Genomic DNA, 18662 nt, shown 5'->3' with positions numbered 1-18662 from the left:
AGCCAGGTCGGTCCGTTGTTTCTTCCCGCAGGCCCTGAGTACAGGAGTGTGAAGAGCTGCGTTTACATCGGCATGGCCAGTGATGACATAGATGTTTCCGAACTAGTGGAGACCATCGCAGTCACGGCCCGAGAGATTGAGGAAAACTCGAGGGTCTGTAAGACTTGTCAGGGTCTCAGCCCTTTCCTGGGTTTCCCCTGGGCAGCTGGCTGGGCTCCATGCTACCCTCAGCAGTGCCTGTTCACTCGTTCTTTCCCCAGAGGTTTTTCAAGGCTTCCTGGGAGGTTGGCATTGTGCTGGGCAGGAGTGCCAGGTGGATTTGTCCCTGCCCTCAGTGAACCCACAAGCCAGCAGGGGCAAGAGACATGTATAAGCAGGTGAGGTAGTCAGGGCTGTGGACGGAAGTTAGGGGAGGCTGAGCGGTTAGGAAGATGCACGCATCTCTGCCCAGCAAGGCCAGGGAAGAGCTCCCGATTGGAGCTGGTCCTCAGGCTGAAGGAGGTAGATGCTTCTCATGACGGAACTTCCCACTGGTAGCAGGCCTGCTTCTCTTGGCCGGGTGGGATGGAGGACCAGGCTGTGAGGCTTAAGGGATGCTCTCCACACCAGGTATTTGAGTCGCTAGAAATCACTCAGAAGAGGGAATGAAACAAAGAAGAGACATGCCCCCAGACCATGAGATTCACTTTTGGCCATAGAGTGGGAAAGAGAAGGGAATTCCAAATTAGCCTATGACCCAGCTTGATTCGTTCTTGAGTGGGCTTCCTGGCGTTTCTTCCAGACCTGCCTGTGTCACTCCTGACTCCGTTTGCCCTAATGTTGAGCATGTGTCTGTTTTCTGTTGATAAGACATTCAGATCATGGGGACAGTTACTTGTGCTCCCTGGCAAATGAGACTGGTCACTGAGGTTCATCTGCCGAGGCCTCCTTCAGCATTTGGTCCTCTTCTATTTGATTTTCTATTTTTGAACTACATTTAAAAGTGCAGAATTCCATTTACCAACAGACTTTTGAAAAATGTCCCCAGTGTCATGTTAATAGTTCCAGGCCCCCAGCAAGAAGCTTAGACAAGTGATGCCTTTCTTGGTCTTAACACAGCTTCTGGAAAACATGACAGAAGTGGTTCGGAAAGGAATTCAGGAAGCTCAGGTTCAGCTGCAAAAGGCAAACGAGGAGCGACTTCTGGAAGAGGTGAGGCTCCGGGCTGGACTCCCCAGCTGGCGTCAGGCTGGGCGTCTCGGCAAGTGGTCTTGAGCAGTGGTTATGTTTTGCAGGGGGTGTTACGGCAGATCCCTGTGGTAGGATCCGTGCTGAATTGGTTTTCTCCAGTGCAAGCTTCACAAAAGGGAAGAACGTTTAACTTAACAGCAGGTAGGACTAACTTCCTCCTGGGTCTCTTTCACCGTGAGAGTTTGGACCAGATGCCCTGGGATCCCACACTGGTGTGTCCCGGGCTTTGTCACTGGGCCCTGTGCCAGGAATCTGTGTGCGGAGACGAGATTTATCTGCCCCGAGACTCTGTAGTCCTCCCTCTCCTGCCCCAACAGCTGCGACAGCCCGAAAGCAGACACGCACCGCCCACAGCAGACTTCCCCGTGCCCCACCCGGAGCCCAGGGTGCTCACCCAGCTGTTCTGATCCTCAGGGCAGTGTGTCTTGGACATTTTGGTTCAGTGTTACTGTTGTAGTCCTCATTCGTATTTTGCCCCCAGCCAAGGGCTGCCTTTGCAAGAGGAAAGTAAAAGATTGTAGCACTGGGACATTTTATTTCAAACCAGGCAACCAGCAAGTATTGCCAGCTGGTGGGATTTGAGGAAGATATGGAACCACAGGCTTCTCCTTTCCTGTGGCCCCTTCCCCAGGAAATGATGACAGGGTCCTGTGACAGCAGGAGATAGTCTGACTTTCAGCTTGCCACGCCTCAGCCTTTAGCAAAGAGGCACCGGTCCCTTGTTGCTAAAGGACATTTCCCCCTTGGGCCTGGCTCCGCAGGCCCGCCTGGCCACACTGCTGGCTGGCTGTTTTCGCATGTTCACAGGACACCCGGGGAGACGAGGATGAAACACCCGGCAGGGCCGGGACCCGGGAGCACAGCTGCGAGGTGGCTCCCTCCAGTTCCCGGCAGGGGTCGGGGGACCCGGAGTCTCCGGCAGGAAGCTCGTGAGGGAACAGGGCAGCCTGTGCCAGGAGCTTCCACACCCGCCCCCTCTCTTCCCGGCAGGCTCCCTGGAGTCCACGGAACACACATACGTCTACAAAGCACAAGGCACGGGAGTGACGCCGCCTCAGACCCCCTCAGGCACCCGCACTAAGCAGAGGCTTCCAGGTACGTTACCTCTCCATGTCTGAGTTCATTAACGCTGGAAACAACTGGTTGTATTTCTCTTGGGAAAACAGACCTCTGCGTCACGTGACAGCCTTCCCCCGTTTGGTACTACTGCCTGCATTTGTTTTCTTGGTTCTTGAACCCTAAGTCCTATTTCCCTTCGTGTAAGAGCAGCAATCACTGTCCCTGTAACTGTTCCAGAGCCTTGGAGACGCACCTCTGTAGCCCTCCAAGGGTGAAGTTAGGGCCTGGAGAGCCGGCGTCTGTTTAACCCGGTGTTCCCCGCCCTGGGCTCTTCGTGACTGGGGTTACCTCACAAGTCACTCGTGCTGAGGTTGCGTTAGCATCGTCACTTAAATGCTTCCGAGCCCGTAATCCCAGGGCTTCCTGCTGAAGCAGCTGTAACTGAATAGAGCGGTGCTGACAGCACACAGCGTCTGTTGCAGAAGTGTCCTATCTGAGCGTTCAGTGCTGTGCGTTGATCTTTCTCTAGGCCAGAAGCCTTTTAAAAGATCCCTAAGAGGCTCAGATGCTGTGAGTGAGACCAGCTCAGTCAGTCACATCGAAGACTTAGAGAAGGCGGAGCACCTGCCCGGTGGGCCTGACGCCCCGGAGGCTGACAGCCCTGAGCAGCTCGCCCCTGCGGGAGCGGAGCAGCCCGCCGCCGCCCAGAGCAGGGCCCAGCGCCCGGACGATGATAAGCCACAGGTAGAAGAGCCCTTGAGCCTGAGATAAAATTCAGTGTTTGCTTGGAGACTGTACTGAATATTGTTTCAGGGAAGATGAATTTATTCTGAAAATGTGAACCGTGCCACATGCTAATACAAGAGAAATTACCGTTATTTGTGCTTAACTGGGATTTTTGCACAAATATGTGCCTGAAAGCCAGGCTTCTGGGAGGGTAGTTGTCTAATTTTAAGGGTATGTAGATCAGTAACTTGTTTCTGTCTACCCAATGGTGGTAGTAAGACCATTTTTCCCCCGTTTACCATAAACACTTTTTATTCACAAAGAACACTTAGACTTTCAAGTGCCTGCCACTTGAAGCACTTGTCCTTGTCTTTCTAAATGTAAGTGTAAGAAGTTACTAGGTTGCACATAATAACTTTTTGGTAAGACAGCTTTCTCTAGAACTCTCCGGGTCCTCCGTTGTCCTGCTGCAGAGGAGAGAAACAGCATTCTTTGCCATCTGTTTTCCTTGGTGTTTAGTTTAATCAGGTTGCAGTATACAGCTGGATTGTATTCAGCCTGAAGGAGAATGGGTTTCGGTGGGATTGTAAATAAGAGTGTCAGAAGCCCTCTCCTGCCGTCCCAACTGCCACGTCCCCTGGAGACGTAAGGACTGTGTCCGCTCGAGTTGTGACGGGGCCATCGACACTGTCTGTGACTCACCTCTGCCACAAGTCCATCTCTCCCTTTATATACTGTTTGTAAACAAGGTAAAGGACTTGTCTATCAAGGGTAACTGTAAAGACTCTTCCTGACCATATTATATATATATATGTGTATATTTTTAAATACTGGTAAAGCTTTTAAATTGGCACAAGCACAGACTGTACTCATTTCTGTGTTTAAATATCTGAAAACCCAGTAAATGCTACTCTTAAGAGCCTCATATGAAATACGCTGTGTGGCACCTAGTTAAGTCAAAATCCTGAAATAAGTGCCCCCTTGACCTGTTCATGTGGGAGCAGCTCACCCATCTGGGCCCAACTCAGAAATGAAAACCACGGATGTAATCTTCCTCAGGCTGACCAAACCAGACTACTGCTGAAATAATCGGAAGTAAACCCTTAATTATTGCCCATTTCTACTTTTCCGAAAGCACTGCATCTCTTCGTTTATCATAGGTGATGGCCCTGTGCCTTCTGGTCCAGCAGAATCAAGCTACGGGAGACCTTAAGATGCTAGGACTTCACACTGGGGTAGTGGACTGTAGTGTTGGGAGCCTTAGTTACGTACCACATTAGGCCTATAATTACATTCTGATTTGATGTGATTTCTGACATTTGGCACTTGTCAAAATGCAATTTTTGTCTTTTTTTTTTTTTCCTTGGTGCAGATGATTAAACAAAGTCTTCCTTGTTTGTTTGGTGCAATGAAGTATAGATAACATGGGGGAAGGGGAAATTATCACCTTTAACAAGATTGATTTTTAAATGTTTTTATATATTTGGAATTGTTAAAATTGATTTTGCTGAAATACCATTTCACCCTTGAGATACTATTTGAATGTTGGTTTCAATAAAGGTTCTTGAAATTGTTACCAGTGAGTTCAGTTCATAAATCTTACATTACCTGACCTCTGATTGAGCATGGTGACTTCCTTTTGGGTCGCAACTTAAGAAAAATAAAAGTTTCTAAAAATACATCAGTTTTGGATTTGATGCTTCTAAAATTTGAGGGGCCAAAAAAAAAATCTCTGGGGGATGTATAAATTCTCACTGAATTTTATTGCACTTTAAATATTCTTTTTTAAAAAACTCAGTTACAATTTTTCCTTTATTCACTAATTTAGATGAATTATTAGAAAGACTTACCCAAGTACCTGAAATAGCTGATTATAGAATAGTGAAAAAGCCGGCTCCTCCTCTGCCTCTCATTACTGACCAAAAATAAACCTAAACAAATGCCTTTGCCAAAATAAGATTTTTATTTTAAAGTCATTTGAAAGACACTGAGTAAAGAAGGAGACCTAAGACTCAATGGATGCAGATTACAAATGCATATTCTCTCCTACCCCCACCAGTGGTCTTTTGTCATGCCAGAAAGTTGCTTTCTTTGGTAATTCCTATTTTTAGCTTCCTGGAGAAGAGATCTTTTCCCATAAGCCATCTTCATTTTTTTTGTAGAGTAGCGCTTTATTTCCAGGAAACAGCGTGTTAGTTGGAGAAGGGTGTTTTTTTAAAAACATCAAGGTAGATCTAATATGTTCAACAAAGTGGGGGGGCTCAGCCAGAGGTGATGTGGAAAGGTTCTGGAAAGAAAAGATTCGAGGCATGAGAGAGGAACCCTGCCCTGGTCCCTACTCTGATAAAGACGTCAGATGGCCTTTGTGTTTGTTAAACGTGAATCGGCACGTTCCCAGATCCCTATATAAACGTATTTAAGTTGGAGAATCACAGAAGGTCTACTGGGTTAATGAGGAAAGAGCTGTGGGTTGCCTGCTGCTTCCGTAAGTAGATGTCCACCCAGGATGTCAGTTATCCCCAGGTGACACAGCAGCTGAACGGGGTCTGCCAGTGGCACCCTACCAGTAAACACTGCCCCTGAAGGAAAACCATTATCTAGTCTAAACCCTTTTTTCCTTACAGATGAAGAAACCAGGGTTAAGATTTACCCAGCCTGTAAATTCTCACCTCTAGTATTTGCTTATCATCTTGCTGCAACCAGAAATCCACATGGGGAAATGGCATCCAGGAATACGGTCCTATACGAAGTTGTTCTGTCTTTGCATCGTAAATACTAATCATCTAAAAAAGAACATTTTGAGGATGGAATTTAAGGAATGTTAATGCTTACACCCTACCGTTTTTAGTGCAAACTCCAGTGCAGTTCTGAAGTTAAGACATTTTTCTTGATGATAAGCTTCTTTCAAATTTTGTCTCATAATAAAAGCTGCTACTTCCAGCGTGTCTATACTGCACTTTGTGGGTAATATAATCACTTTGTTTAGTCCTGACAAGAGTCCTGCGGGAGGATGGCATTTTTCCTATTTTGGTTGGAAACCCAAGGCTCAGAGAGGGCACACTGCCCACATTTCCAGGAGGCATCAGAGCAGGGCCACAAACCCAGGTGTGTCTGACTGAAGTCCATGTTCCTCGCTGCTACATCAAACACTGCCTCATTATGCACACCCCAAGTAACCTTGGAACTGAAAAGTACACATGCCTGACGCCCCATCAAAAGAAAGGAAAAACCAATTTGTAAAACTGTTAATTTGCCGAAGGATCAATTCCCTGAATTCTTAAATTTGCCAGTGGTAAGTTTTCAGCTTAACTAGCAATGTTCAATTTTAGTTACTGAGGCTGAAATATGTTCTGAATCTTAGCTAAATCAAGGCTATTATGCTCCTTGAGAGATTGCAAAAGGAATCCTAAAAATGTTAAAGGGTTGGCAAAATGGACCACTCTGAATCCGAACATTTTTGAGTGAGAATGTCAGCGTTTCCCAAGTGAGCACGTGTTTTTGGGTGCTCTGAACGCGGTTTCTGTTTTCACACTGAGCGTTTTTAAAGGACTCTTTCACCCACTCCTCAAACAGTACGTCAATCCTAGCTTTCTACTCTTCTAACTTAAAACGAAGGTGTTACTTATTAAAAAGCACCCGAAGGACATCGGACTTTTAAACTGAGTCTGACTATTCTTTGGAGTTAATCAGTTCATCCCAGCACACTGCTCTTCAGGGACCTGGCCCGAGGAGTGCATGGTCCCAGGTGCGGACGGGAGAAACCTCTTCCCCCTTCCTAGCGCTCCTTTCTTTGTGGGACTGTCAACGCCAATGTTCTTACAGCATTAGAGGGGTTCGTTCTGCCTGACTCTGGATGCTGGGGGTTCACAGTACCTCCCCAAACCTTCTAAGGCAGAGAACTGGGGTCCTGAGTATATAACCTAAAACATCCATCATTCTTCTACACGTGTTGTAAGTAGGTGGTGGTTCCTGTTAAGGTACAGCTTCAAAGAAGCTGACAAACTTTTCATTTCTAAGGTCTGTAAAACTTGAGGCTTTGCAGTTTGACACTCCCCTTTTTTCACTTAACCCTGTAACACAAAGATGACATGAAACTCACTGGTCCGCCTGTTAAAGCTCGTGCTGCGCGCAGCTCCTCCTCCGGACCTCGGTCTTGGAAGGAGGCTCTGTAGATCTCTGCAGTTTTAACGTTGACAGCTGTGAGGGACGACAGGATAGCTTCGAATTGACAACTGCCACAAAAGGAAAGTTGGCCCAGTCTTATACTCCTCCCACCACGCGTGCAGAACATGGACGAGTCTCCCCAAGGAGAGAAAAGTGGAAACTGAACAAAGTTACTCTGATGTGTCTGTAGAATCTCCCTGGAAAGGGAAAGAGCCAAGCAGCTCACCGGAAGCAGGTGAGGCCTGAGCTGGACCAGGTCAGACCTGAATCCACACCAAGGGCCGCCCCACACGGGAAGTGCACCATCTCTTCAGACAGCGTGTGGCAAAGCTTCCCTGACGGGCCCGTGACAGAATGTGGCTGCAAACGTGGCCTGGGATCGTGGCCAAGTCTAGTGTTTGTGTTTCAGTTTTTACTATTTCAGACACTTACAAAATACAGAGAATAAAGCAATGAACACTAGTACACCTTCCCCCCGGGTAAGTAAATCAAATGTTAGAGATCTGGTGGAAGCCCTCTGTAAAGACAGAGGCTGGCCTCACCCTGTTACAGCCTCGGGAGTCCTAGGGGCTGTCACAGGAGGGAGGAAGGAAGGTTCTGGGTTTCCTTTAGCCTGATGGCTTCACACTTTGCTTCGTAGGATCGTTGTTCTCAGTCAAAACCTTACCTGGTTCCCGACGTAGGAGAAGATTCAAACACCGCGCTCCAGCCCCCAGAGCACTGGCTGGGGGAAAGCTGTGCGGGCCGCGCGGGGGAGCAGAGACCACTGACACTCAGCTGTCCCCTAACCGGGGTGACGCCTACGCTTTCTACTTGCCACCTTGTTTCCCCTTCACAGTCTCCAGAAGTGGGCATTTTCTCTGTTTCGTAGATAAAGGTTAGGGAAAGTAAGCTACTTGCCAGGGCTGCCAAGCAAATACACAGAGGAGCCAGGATTTGGGCCTAAGACTGTGACATTCTGACAGTAGTGGGCACCACAGAGCCTGCCTGTCGCTGTGTGACTGGCCTCCAGCCCTCCAATCAACACGCAATACTTACCAATGCCATAAATTATCGGAAAGTGGTTTTCATTTTCTTCCCGGTCATTTAATTCTAAGAAATAAAAAAAATTTTAGGATCTAATTTTTAAGAAATACTAAACAACTGCTTTCATCATCTAGAAATAGAGGCCAAGAAGGCGCCCCACTGCAACGGGGGTAAATCCAGAACGGGAAATGGACAGTGCTCCTGCCTCCCTGCAGCGTCCCAGAGAAGTCAGGTTATGGTGAACACACGGCCTCTCCAGAGTCCGAGCCTCCCCGCCATCTACATGCAAGGGAGCACCTCCTCTCGGGTCTGGCCCCTTCCCCCTCCCAGGAGTACAGAGGCGCCCTCGAGAATCCCAAGGAAGGGGGACAGAGGAGTTGCACTCAAGGCGGGTCAGGATCTCAACTGACGTTGAGCAGGATTTGGACATTGGGGAGGGCGGGGAAGGCCGCCCAGCGATGGGAAAAGCCAGGAGGAGGCAGTAAAGCAGCAACAAACTGCCGCCTACAACTAAGGCCTGGCTGCTGGGTCCTGCTTTAAGGGCTGCTTTAAGGGTGAGGGCAAAACGTCCCTGAAACACACAGCTGTGCTTTGGGAAAGACGGCCGAACTTACCTGTCACACATAATGTCACTAAGTGAATGTCATCTTCTTGTCTGTCAAATTCACCTATGATGGAATTTAAAAACTGGTGTCAAAAAAGTTCCTTTAATTAGAACATATGCTGAACAAGTCAAGAAGGGGACGGAGGTGGGATCCACTACCTTGTCAAGCACCCCTGGCCCACGTATCGGAGGCCAGACCCCTGGGAACTGAGCCACGGAACCCTGCCCACCACGTGACACACGCTCTCCTAGCCTTAAGCCCAAAAGGAAACTTCGACCAAGGCTTTCCATTTTTCTCTGCATTCTGAGACGTTGGGAGGGAAAAACATGACTTCTGGGATTTTCACTCATTTCCTGAATAACTTCTTTTCCTGATTAACAGTCATAGAAAATTTGATCATTATGAAAAATTTGGAAAACACAGGAGAGCACAGGAATATGTGGGGTTTTAATGGTATAAGTATATGGGCTTTTAATGCCCACAATCCTAGAGGCTAACATTCAGTGTACTTCCCGCCATATTTTTCTGTGCACAGCTGAACTCAGATACCATGCAGACAATTTTATATCCTGATTTTCTGTACATATTTATTCTCCCATGTAATTCAAAGCGCTTCTAAATATTATTTTTTAACGGCTACATAATTATTCCTCCACTAATGGACATTAGATTATTTCCTCTTCTAAATAGTGACCTACTGCTCATCTTTGGGCATATCTCCACGCACATTACAGATTATTTTCTTAGACTAGATTCCCAGAAGGGGAATTACTAGGTCAAAGGATAGGGACCATGATACCAAATGGCTTTCCCGACAGGCTGCACCATAAGTATGTTCCAGTGCTGCAGGAACACACTTCCCTCACTGCCTCACGGTTAATTACAGAACATCATCATTTTTTTCCTTTTTACTTGCTAATTTAACAAGGAAAAAATGGTGTTATCAGTGTTTTAATTTTCTGCCGACTAAAATGGACATTTCTGCACCGAGGGTGGTACGGTTTTTGCACAATTCACAGCGTTGGATATTCTGGAAGGCATTGACTGCTGCTGGCAGAATCCCGTCCCCATCCCACCAGCTCCAAACAGCTAGCTCTTTGGTCTTCAGTCTTTATGAAGGATTCCAGGCTGAGCAGTTTGTGTGGCTCCAAGCAGATGCGCCCCTCGAGGATTTTGTACGAATTGGAATTTTTATCCAAGCAAAAGCAGGTACATGTTTTTATCAAATTTGAGAGAAAAAGTGAACTTACTAAGAAGCTGATGAGTAAGCTTTTGTGACAACTGCCTGTCGTCACTGAAGCCTCCCACGAGGTGAACCTCCAGCCTGGCAAAGAGACGGGGTGGTCAGAGGCCAGACAACACGGTGACAGCGTGCGCTGACTTTGCTTTGAATTTTAGCTCCTGGCTTCCACGACCCCTCACTCCACGGTGGCACTTCCAGACCCACGGCCCATGCACAGGGTACTGGTGTGGCGCAGTGGGCAGGGGCGAGGCTGCTGAGGCTGGGCAAGTTTCTGGGACCCCGCCCGGGTGGCCTAGGGCCAGGGGAATCATGCCTCAGCACAAACACGATGCCACCTCCACGCAGAGGGCGAGGAAGCTGCTCCAGGAGATACGGCCGTATCATACTACAGACCCACCCCTAGCGGGGCTCTTCCAAAACCTCTCAGATGCCTCAGCCTAACAGAGGCAGGGTGTCGACCGGAAAGGGTTCCGGGCCGTCCTTTGGGGGGCTGACTGGGCCCGTCACAGGCAGCATCTCTGTGACCGTCCAGCATCTGGGAGAGACGGGTTATCATCTCTGTTTTATGGAGAAGGAAATGGGTCTGTTTCTAAAGCAAATGATAATCTATGACACCAGCTTTGCCCAAAGCGTGTCCCCCTGAACGTTAGCCACGTGAGACAGGAAAAACTGTTCTTGGGGTTAAGCCTGGGAAACCTCGCCTGCTGTCACCCCTGCAGGGAGTCACGGTGCACAGAGCGGGCTCCGGGAAGCCCTGCCACTGAAAACACCACACTGACTTTGTTGCCCTGAGGTTCCCACGCTCACCCCTCTCCTAACCCCTGTCCTCAGCCTCCAACAACCCGGGGACCAGAGCTTTGGAAAGTGTGGCCAGATTTCACACTAGCTTCTGCTGACAAAATCCTGCTGAGGAGTGAACCAGAATCTTCTGCGTAAGCAGCACAGGGGAAAGCATCAAGGGGCCTCATGATCTCTCTGTGAACAGACCTGAGATCTATCACAACCGTGCTCTGAGAACTGCGAGTGGGGCCCGCGGCCGAGTCCAGGCCCGTCACCTGCAGGCCCAGCCGTCTGGCGACAGCACAGGTCACAAGACCATGAAGATGGCCCAGCCTGTTGCAGGCCTGGCAGGAGCAGAGTTAAATTTAAAAACTGATCTGTGTTACACCAGCGAAACTCTGACAGAGAGGCTATTTTTTAAAACCCCTGGATTCTAAGAACCTGCATATCACTGGACTAGTTCCTTCACGGCTGCCTTAGATGTCAAATGAGGAGAGAGCGACGCCTGCTAAGCCCACCCCCGGGGCAGGGAGTGGATCGTCGTGGGGCCTGAGCCCTGGTCGGGCGGCCAGGCCGGCCTCGGGGGCCCTGCTCCACTAGCTGTGTGACCCCGGGGCTCAATCCCGGGCCGGCACGAGGGAAACAGAGGTGGTCATGTTTTGCGTAACCACTGAGAGGGTCAGACGTCAGCTTTTGTACAGAATCCATGACACTTAAAACTGCACCCCTCCCTCCCCCGCCACCCCCGGTTCTCCCCCGCCTTGTTTTTCTCCACAGTCCCTGCCACCCTTTAACACCCTGTTTTGCTTACTGTCTCCCTCCTTGCTTCAGAGTAGGGGCACCTCGGGGGCAGGTTTCTGTCTACTCTGTTCACTGCTATGTCCCTGGCACCTGTAACATGTTCTAGTCCACAGGAAACGTTCAACAAACAACTACTGAAGGAATGAAGACTCCCCAGCTGGCAGGGGAACAAGGCAACACCCAGCGCACAAACAGCTAAGAGCTCATCACTGAGAATAAACCTGCAGGTTGGAGGCCGGCCCTTCCGTCCACCACCTGCCCTGTCTCCGGCCCAGACCCACCGCCCATTCGTTCGCTCAGCAGCTGCAGGCGAGGGGCCGACACTGTGCCACTCCTGCTCAAGGGGACAGGATGGCCACGGTGCTGGTGACACTCGGCACTGCTGGAACAGCTTTCGCGGCTGTTCCCTCCGCACAACAGTGCCAAGTTCCCAAATTCCAAAACGCAGAGGCGCGGCGCTCACCTTCCACACTGAGCGTGGTCGGAGAAGGATTTTATGGCGTTCATGATCAAGGGGACCTCAGCTTTGGTGTCAGTTCCGTCGCAGTGTGTCAGGCAGGTGGCCCCATTACCTGAAGAACAAGGGTGAGACGCCTCACGTTACTCCCGACGGGAACGTGGCGAGCCAGCCAAGTCGCCGCCGTCCGCCGCCGCCGCCGCCTCATCCCTGAACAGCCTGTAAGAAGGAAAAACAGAGACGTCTGTGCTGCCCAGCCAACCCGTCTGACCGGGGCCACAGGGAGGTACCATGCAGACCGGAGGCGAGGTGAGCAGAGCCAGGTCTCAGACAGGACCCCAGGAAGCTCGAATCGAGAATGAATGGCCCCACGTGTTGGGTCAGTGTCAGTCATGGTTTCCTTCGTCTCTCCCACCGTACCTGTGTGCCTCAGGACCACAATGTGACAAGTGGTGGCATCATCAGAACCCAGAATGGAGATGGAGCCTGTTTAAAAAAGAAATAGAATAAAATATCCAATAGCCTTTGGGAATAGTGCCCAATTCACTGCTTCCTAACCTACCATCCTTTGGGGAGGTCACTGCAAGCTCTCTTTGCTGAACATACAGAAGGCCCTGGGGTCCCACTTGTTGAACAGACTGACCTCTGAGAAGTCTGGCTCTTTCCTGTTTAATTAAAAAAAAAATAAAATAGTGATGGAAATTAGTGAGGACTGAGTCACTAGAGAGGTGGAGAGAGCCACGTGTGCCCTAAGTGGGAAGCACACACTCGCAGGGTCTGAAGTGTGCGTGTATCCGACAGGATGGCGAGCACGGAGCAGCAGGAGCTACGTGTGGACCAGCGCGCAGGGAACAAGGGAGCTCTGCTCTTTCTCTACCCGATAAAACAAAACTCTGGTACCTATGAAATGAGATGCAAAACCCCCTTTCACCATTCTTTATTAGAGATACAAGACGCCTGACCATTTCGCAGTCATAAAGAGAAACAGATTATAGAGACTAGCGGGTTCGGTGGTTCAGAAATCACGACCCTCTTCGCTTTCTTTAGAAGAAGAGGGGTCGGACCTTCCCTGCCCCCTAACCTACTCATCCCTCTTCTGGAAATCTGTACTGTGGGACTGACCCAAAATGCGCTCAGCCCGACATCACCGAGAATGGCAAAAAGCTGGGGACAACGACAGAAAGGTAAGCAAATTATGCAGAACCAACTCACAACTGCTAACTGCACTGTCATGAAAAATGAAGACCGTGGGAAAAGAGGTCGGAAATGTATGCAGAAGAGCAAGATACAAGAGCGTAAAAAAAATTCTTTTAAGCTATAAATATGCTACTAATACAACAATGCTGAAGTGCAGGAAAAAACACTGGAAGGAAATTCACCAAAATAGCCATGACTGGGTCAGAGAAGGGCCAGCTCAAGTCTGTTAACTATATCTGTTGTCCGCTCCCTGGTCCCTAAATGTTCTACGATGTGATTATGTTATAAAAGTAGAAAACCAAAAATAAGCAAGTGTATGAAAAGGATGGGTTAATATTAGGTGTCAAAATGCTGACCAATTGAATGTCTGTGCAAATTCTTATGTAGTAATCCTGGAAAAAATCTTCAGGTGGCAAATTCTTTAATGAAAACTAAATTAAACTTTGTTTTTTCAAAACTGTTAAATTGATACATCACTAAAATGTATCGCAACTTCCTTCTTACTTGCAACAAATAAAGTCCTCAATACACAAATCCCTATCCAAGTGTGTGAATTCAGTGCACGCATGAACCGTCCAGACTGCAGAACCTTCTCAAAGTCTCACAATGGCTTTGGGCCACTCCTGACGCCGGTGCTAACTTACGTTAGCGCTTGCTTAACAGAACACAAGAGATGTAAAAGAACGAATGATCTGCTTGATGAGTTATGCAGGGTTCTCTGTTAATAATAGTCTTCCATGAATTGGAAGCAAGGCAGCAGTTACAATGAGACCAGCCCCTCCACGTAAGAAAGGAGCTAAGGACTGAGCGAAAGGCAGTGTGAGATGGGACGCATGGGCCGTTGTGCTGCGGAGTCGGGGGAGAAGGATGCGGCCAACTGTTCAAAACCTCGGAACACCTCGTATCAGCAATTTTCATCTTCATACCACTTCTCACCTTGAATTCAAAATGAGATAAAGGAGAATGCAGAATTCCCTTTTTATTATTCCTTCAACACTTACCATTTTGGGTTTTTTTTTTGTTTTGTTTTGTTTTCGGTTTTTTGATTCTTCTGGGGGAGGGGGAGGAAGGAGGCAAAGCAAATTTATACTGCATATTTCACAACTGGGTCACCACCCAAAAGCAAAGCTATTTCTGAGAAACGAATTATTGCTCGTGTACCCAAGACCAAAAATCGTGTCTCTCATCGACACAGCTCCTACTGGTTTCCCAGAGAAGCAGAAGCATGAATAATCAGGAGAGAAGGGCACCAAAGCGGAAGCGGCACGCTGCTTTGGGCTTTCACTTTAAGAAATGAAAAGAAGGTTAGCCAAAGTTCTCCCCTGTGGAAAAACACACAGTCCTACTTTATAAACTCACATCCTTTCTGAAATAAAAGTACCTCCAGTTTTCTCAACTTTTTTATTCTCTGGACACCAAGAATCACTAAAAAATATCTTTTCCCTCAGTCTCTACCTGCTACCGGCCATCCTCGTTTCCCAGTCCCGAGCCAGTGACACTGCTCCTAACCCTGGGGTCAGCACACTCGTCTCAGAAAAGGGCCAGACAGTAAATATTTTGGGCTTTGAGGCTCCTCGGCTCTGCTGCTGTATGTGAAAGCAGTGTGGACAACACGTAACAAAGGGCTGGGGCAGTGTCCCCAGCAAACTATTTACGGGTGACACTGAATTTCATATGATTTCATACAATTCCACTTGTCACAAAGTATTCTTTTGACATTTTTCCTCCACCATTTAAAGATGTAAAAAAGCACTCTTGGCTGCTGGGTTATCCACAAACAGGATCTGGCCGGCGGCTGTAGCTGGTTGACCTGTGTTAACCCACCGCTGAGCTGTAGCCCAGGGGATGCCGCGTGTCCCCTACCCCTGCTGCCACACTCTGCCAGTTCTTCCTGCAAACACAGTGGTGTGTGAGAAATCCCTACCCGCTGCAGCTCTCAGAACTGAGCCTTCTTTCCCACCCTCACCGGTGCAACCTCATCTCAGCCCTTTATTCTCGCACATTTAAATTCACGCAGCATAAGCACACACGGGCGGGAGATACAGAGCAGGACGGGGCCTCCCCTCGAGTGAGTGGCCCCGGGTGTGGGGCCGAGCCTCTGTGCTTAGTCCCCTCTGGGAAACCGGGATGAGGCCGTCCACTCCCTGGGTTGTGTGACAATTAACTGAGCAGGTCTGAAGGGGCTGACTGTCACCATTCCCCACCTCTGCTCCCTGACCTGACTGCCCCCCCCCAGGTCTCCCCTGCCCACTCTAACCTCCCTGATGGCGGCCAGCATCATTGCTTCGAAACACTGATTTTGTTACATCACTTTTCTGCTCAAAAAAACCTTTCTGAGGAATAATTCCAGGGGTTTATAAAGATTTAGCTCTGTGAATGCTCATAATGGTGCAAGAGCATAAATATCTTGCATGCTTAAAAGCAGGAACTAAGTTCCATGGAATTCCACAGAACCAGTTCACACAGTGTTGCAGGACTGGTTTCAGAGCATCCAGGGACTGCTTAAGAGTGAAGGCTCCCGACGGCACCGTCCAAAGGCACTTTCTGCAGTGATGGCAACGGTCTGTGTCTGCCTGACTCACACAGGAGCCACTGGCCACACGTGGTCAGTAAGTACTTGACATGTGGCTGGTGTGACTGAGGAGCTGATTTTTAAATTTTATTGAATCTTAATTAACTTAAATGTAATAGCCACATGTGGCCAGCGGCTACTGTACTGAGCAACAGAGCTCGAGGCAAGGCACTCTGCCAGGGTTCGACCCAGGCTTCACCGCTCACAGGATGTGGGACCCTGGGCAGCCTGCTCCACCCCTGTGCCCCACGGTCCCCACCTGTCAAACAGGAACAGCAGCAGCAGTGCTTCCTAGGCTGGGACGCTCTCACTGTCATGTCATCACTGTCTTACGCTAGGCATGGCTATGGACAGGCTTGTAACTGCTCATACCGCATACTCACTGCCTCCTCTTACATGAAAAAGACATTATAAAACAGAATATAAAGTACGCTATCATTCAAAAAAGCATATCATATACCAAGAGAAACCTCTGTAAGGTTATTTACCAAAATGTGAAAAATGGCTGTGGTTACAGATTCTTTTTCCCTCTTTTTGAGATTTATACTTTCTCTTTTCTTACCAAGGGGACACACTACTTATTACAAAAGAAGAATTAAACCTTTCATTTTTCCACACTGCGTATCAGTTGAAAGAACCACCTAACCCTTGCAACCTGGATACGACCGACCTCTCCTGGCTCATCTTCCACTCCTCCCGACCTCTCTCTCCCCACCGGGGACACCGGCCAGTCCACCCACTGCAGGGTCCTTGCCCTCCTGCCCAGGGCACACAAAGCACAGTCCAGCTTGCCCCAGTAGACCACCCCCCATCTTCCTTAGACTGCTGAAGCCAGAAGTGACCCCCGTCCACGTCCCTGTAATGCAAACTGGTCCCCACTACACAGCCTTTCTAGGCCCTGTCTCCCTATATAGGCCAAACCTTCCTTCAAGAGGGCCAGCCACCCCCATACCTCACCTAATTCCCCCTCTCCCCGCACTTAGGGTGTTGCTTGAGATGCTGATCTTTCTAACTTTTCATCATCGGAACATTCAAACAGACATACAGTGTGTCACCTAAATTCTTTAAGCAGCTGAATTTTTTTTCCCTTGGTGAGTCCTGCTCCCAACTCCCTACCCTGCTTAATGGTGTGGCAGTGACATCTAACAAGGAAAGTGCTTAACGTGATGCCTTAGTGTTTGCGAGGTGCCCAGTAGGTGTTGTCTAATACTACTATTGTTTTCTTGAAATGCAAGTTGAGAATCACAGAGTTGTCCCCTTTTCCCTGTCAGGAACACCTCCTCACCCTTCGGGTCATTTTCAGGGGTCATTCTGCTCTCTACTGATTTGTGCAACAAATATTTACAGAGTGCAGATTCACTGCCAGGGTCTGCCCTAGGCTCTGAGGATACAAAGCAAAGACACATACTCTGTGTGCCTTCAGGAAGCTTACCTTCTAAGAGAGAGATCATTGGGGAAAAAAAAAAAAAACAAAAAACAAGTATGCAGACAAAATCATGACACACTGTGCCATGACAGAAGAAACCTCAAGAATACCTTCCCTAAGCCTATAGACTCAGTCAGGTCCCCTGCTTCACACTGTTGAGTGAAAGGGACTTTTCTTTTTTTTCCTTTGTAACAATTAACAGTTTACGGTATTTGAGACACTCTGTGATTAAACACCAACCCCCACCACCCCCCCCCCGTAAATGCCCTGATTGGAGGGATAGAGGCAAACGCCATACCCAGCAGAGGCTCAACAAGGGTCTAAGGGTATCTCTTACATCAATGAAATGATTGATTCCTCCTTAAGTGGATCTGGAGCAAGTGGGAGCTTTGGTCCCGATTTTTTTTTTAACAGTAAGAACCCTTTCCCAGAGACTCTGCATAAGTTATCGACTTAAGAGTTCAGAGGTCTATCTCAGGACAAAAGCAGAAAACAAAACAAAACCCTTCCATCAGGGCGTGGTCCTCAACAAGGCTCAGCTGGGGGAAAGCGGGGCCTTTTTTTTCTGGTTAAAAATAACCGGAAGACCCATGCTCCGATGGGAGGGGGTAGAAGACTAAGGGACCCGCCAGGATGCCCCTGCCCAAACGCCGTCGAAACCTACCCTGGAACAACCTCCTTGCCTCCGGAGACCCCAAGGACGATGCCCCGTTCACATGGGTGGGGATCCCCGGCGAGGGAGAGAGCAACGGCGCTGCTCAGATTTGCCTAAATAGACCAAGTGCAGATTGGGGGTTGAGACCACCCTGTCTTGGAAGAGGGGTTTCCGGAGTGTCCTCAAGCCGCGGTGCTGGGCGACCTTGGGCAAGTCACCTAACCTCTCTGTGCCCCCGTTTCCTCTTCTGGGATAGAGAGGCCTCAACAGATGCCCTCTAAGGTCCAAAGAAGGTAGTAAGATGTCCCAAACGAGAGTCGGCTGCCGGCGGCCCGAGCTCCGGATGTGCCGACAGCACCTCAGCTGCGCCAAGTTTAGAGTCTGATTCGGGGGGAGCGGGTGGTGGCTGCGGGGTGAGGAGAGCTCTCGCCCGCCTGCCCGTCCCCTCGGGCCCGCCTCGAAACCCCCCTCCCGGACCCTGCTCACCTCCAAAAGCGGGTGGGCTCGGACGAGGTCCCCGGCGGACTGCGGCAGCCGCACTCGCCGCCCCTCTACGAGCAGCGGCATCGCAGAGGCGGCCGCCCGGGCAGGCCCAGGGAGGCAGTAGCCTCCCCAGCCCCGGGCCGCCCGCCGCCCACGCCCTCGGGCCGCCCGCCGCGCCCCGCCCCGCCGCGGGGTCCACCGGGAAGTGGAGTCCGACAAGGGGCGCCGCAGCCCCAAG

General features: G+C 49.4%; 2 protein-coding genes across 4 annotated transcripts in view; one reads left to right on the top strand and one right to left on the bottom strand.

Moving 5' to 3' along the window:
- The window catches only part of PDXDC1 (pyridoxal dependent decarboxylase domain containing 1), a 44834-nt gene extending 40243 nt beyond the window's left edge, over positions 1-4591 (top strand). The window contains exons 19-23 of the mRNA XM_031433171.2: positions 32-153; positions 1099-1191; positions 1275-1371; positions 2221-2325; positions 2819-4591. Coding sequence (XP_031289031.1) covers positions 32-153; positions 1099-1191; positions 1275-1371; positions 2221-2325; positions 2819-3060 — 659 coding nt within the window. The 3' untranslated portion in view covers positions 3061-4591. The remainder of the gene's footprint in view (positions 1-31; positions 154-1098; positions 1192-1274; positions 1372-2220; positions 2326-2818) is intronic.
- Positions 4592-4959: 368 nt separating this feature from the next.
- On the bottom strand, positions 4960-18590 carry NTAN1 (N-terminal asparagine amidase). 3 transcript variants are annotated; one of them, XM_010982867.3, is made up of 10 exons: positions 18428-18590; positions 12654-12756; positions 12512-12577; positions 12098-12206; positions 10061-10134; positions 8820-8873; positions 8218-8271; positions 7115-7212; positions 5685-5798; positions 4960-5302 (listed from the first exon to the last, which is right to left on the bottom strand). In XM_010982867.3, the coding sequence occupies exons 1-10, from the start codon at positions 18506-18508 to the stop codon at positions 5123-5125; spliced, it is 933 nt and encodes a 310-aa protein (XP_010981169.2). In that variant the 5' UTR covers positions 18509-18590; the 3' UTR covers positions 4960-5122. The 3 variants fall into 3 exon arrangements, with proteins under 3 accessions (XP_010981169.2, XP_031289032.1, XP_031289033.1); XM_031433172.2 differs by lacking the exon at positions 12654-12756 and having other exon boundaries at positions 18428-18575; XM_031433173.2 differs by lacking the exons at positions 12512-12577; positions 12654-12756 and having other exon boundaries at positions 18428-18572.
- Between the last annotated feature and the right edge of the window lie 72 nt (positions 18591-18662).

This window comes from Camelus dromedarius, chromosome 24 (assembly GCF_036321535.1).
Source record: "Camelus dromedarius isolate mCamDro1 chromosome 24, mCamDro1.pat, whole genome shotgun sequence".
Classification (NCBI taxonomy): Eukaryota; Metazoa; Chordata; class Mammalia; order Artiodactyla; family Camelidae; genus Camelus; species Camelus dromedarius.
This window is presented reverse-complemented; position numbering and strand designations above follow the sequence as displayed.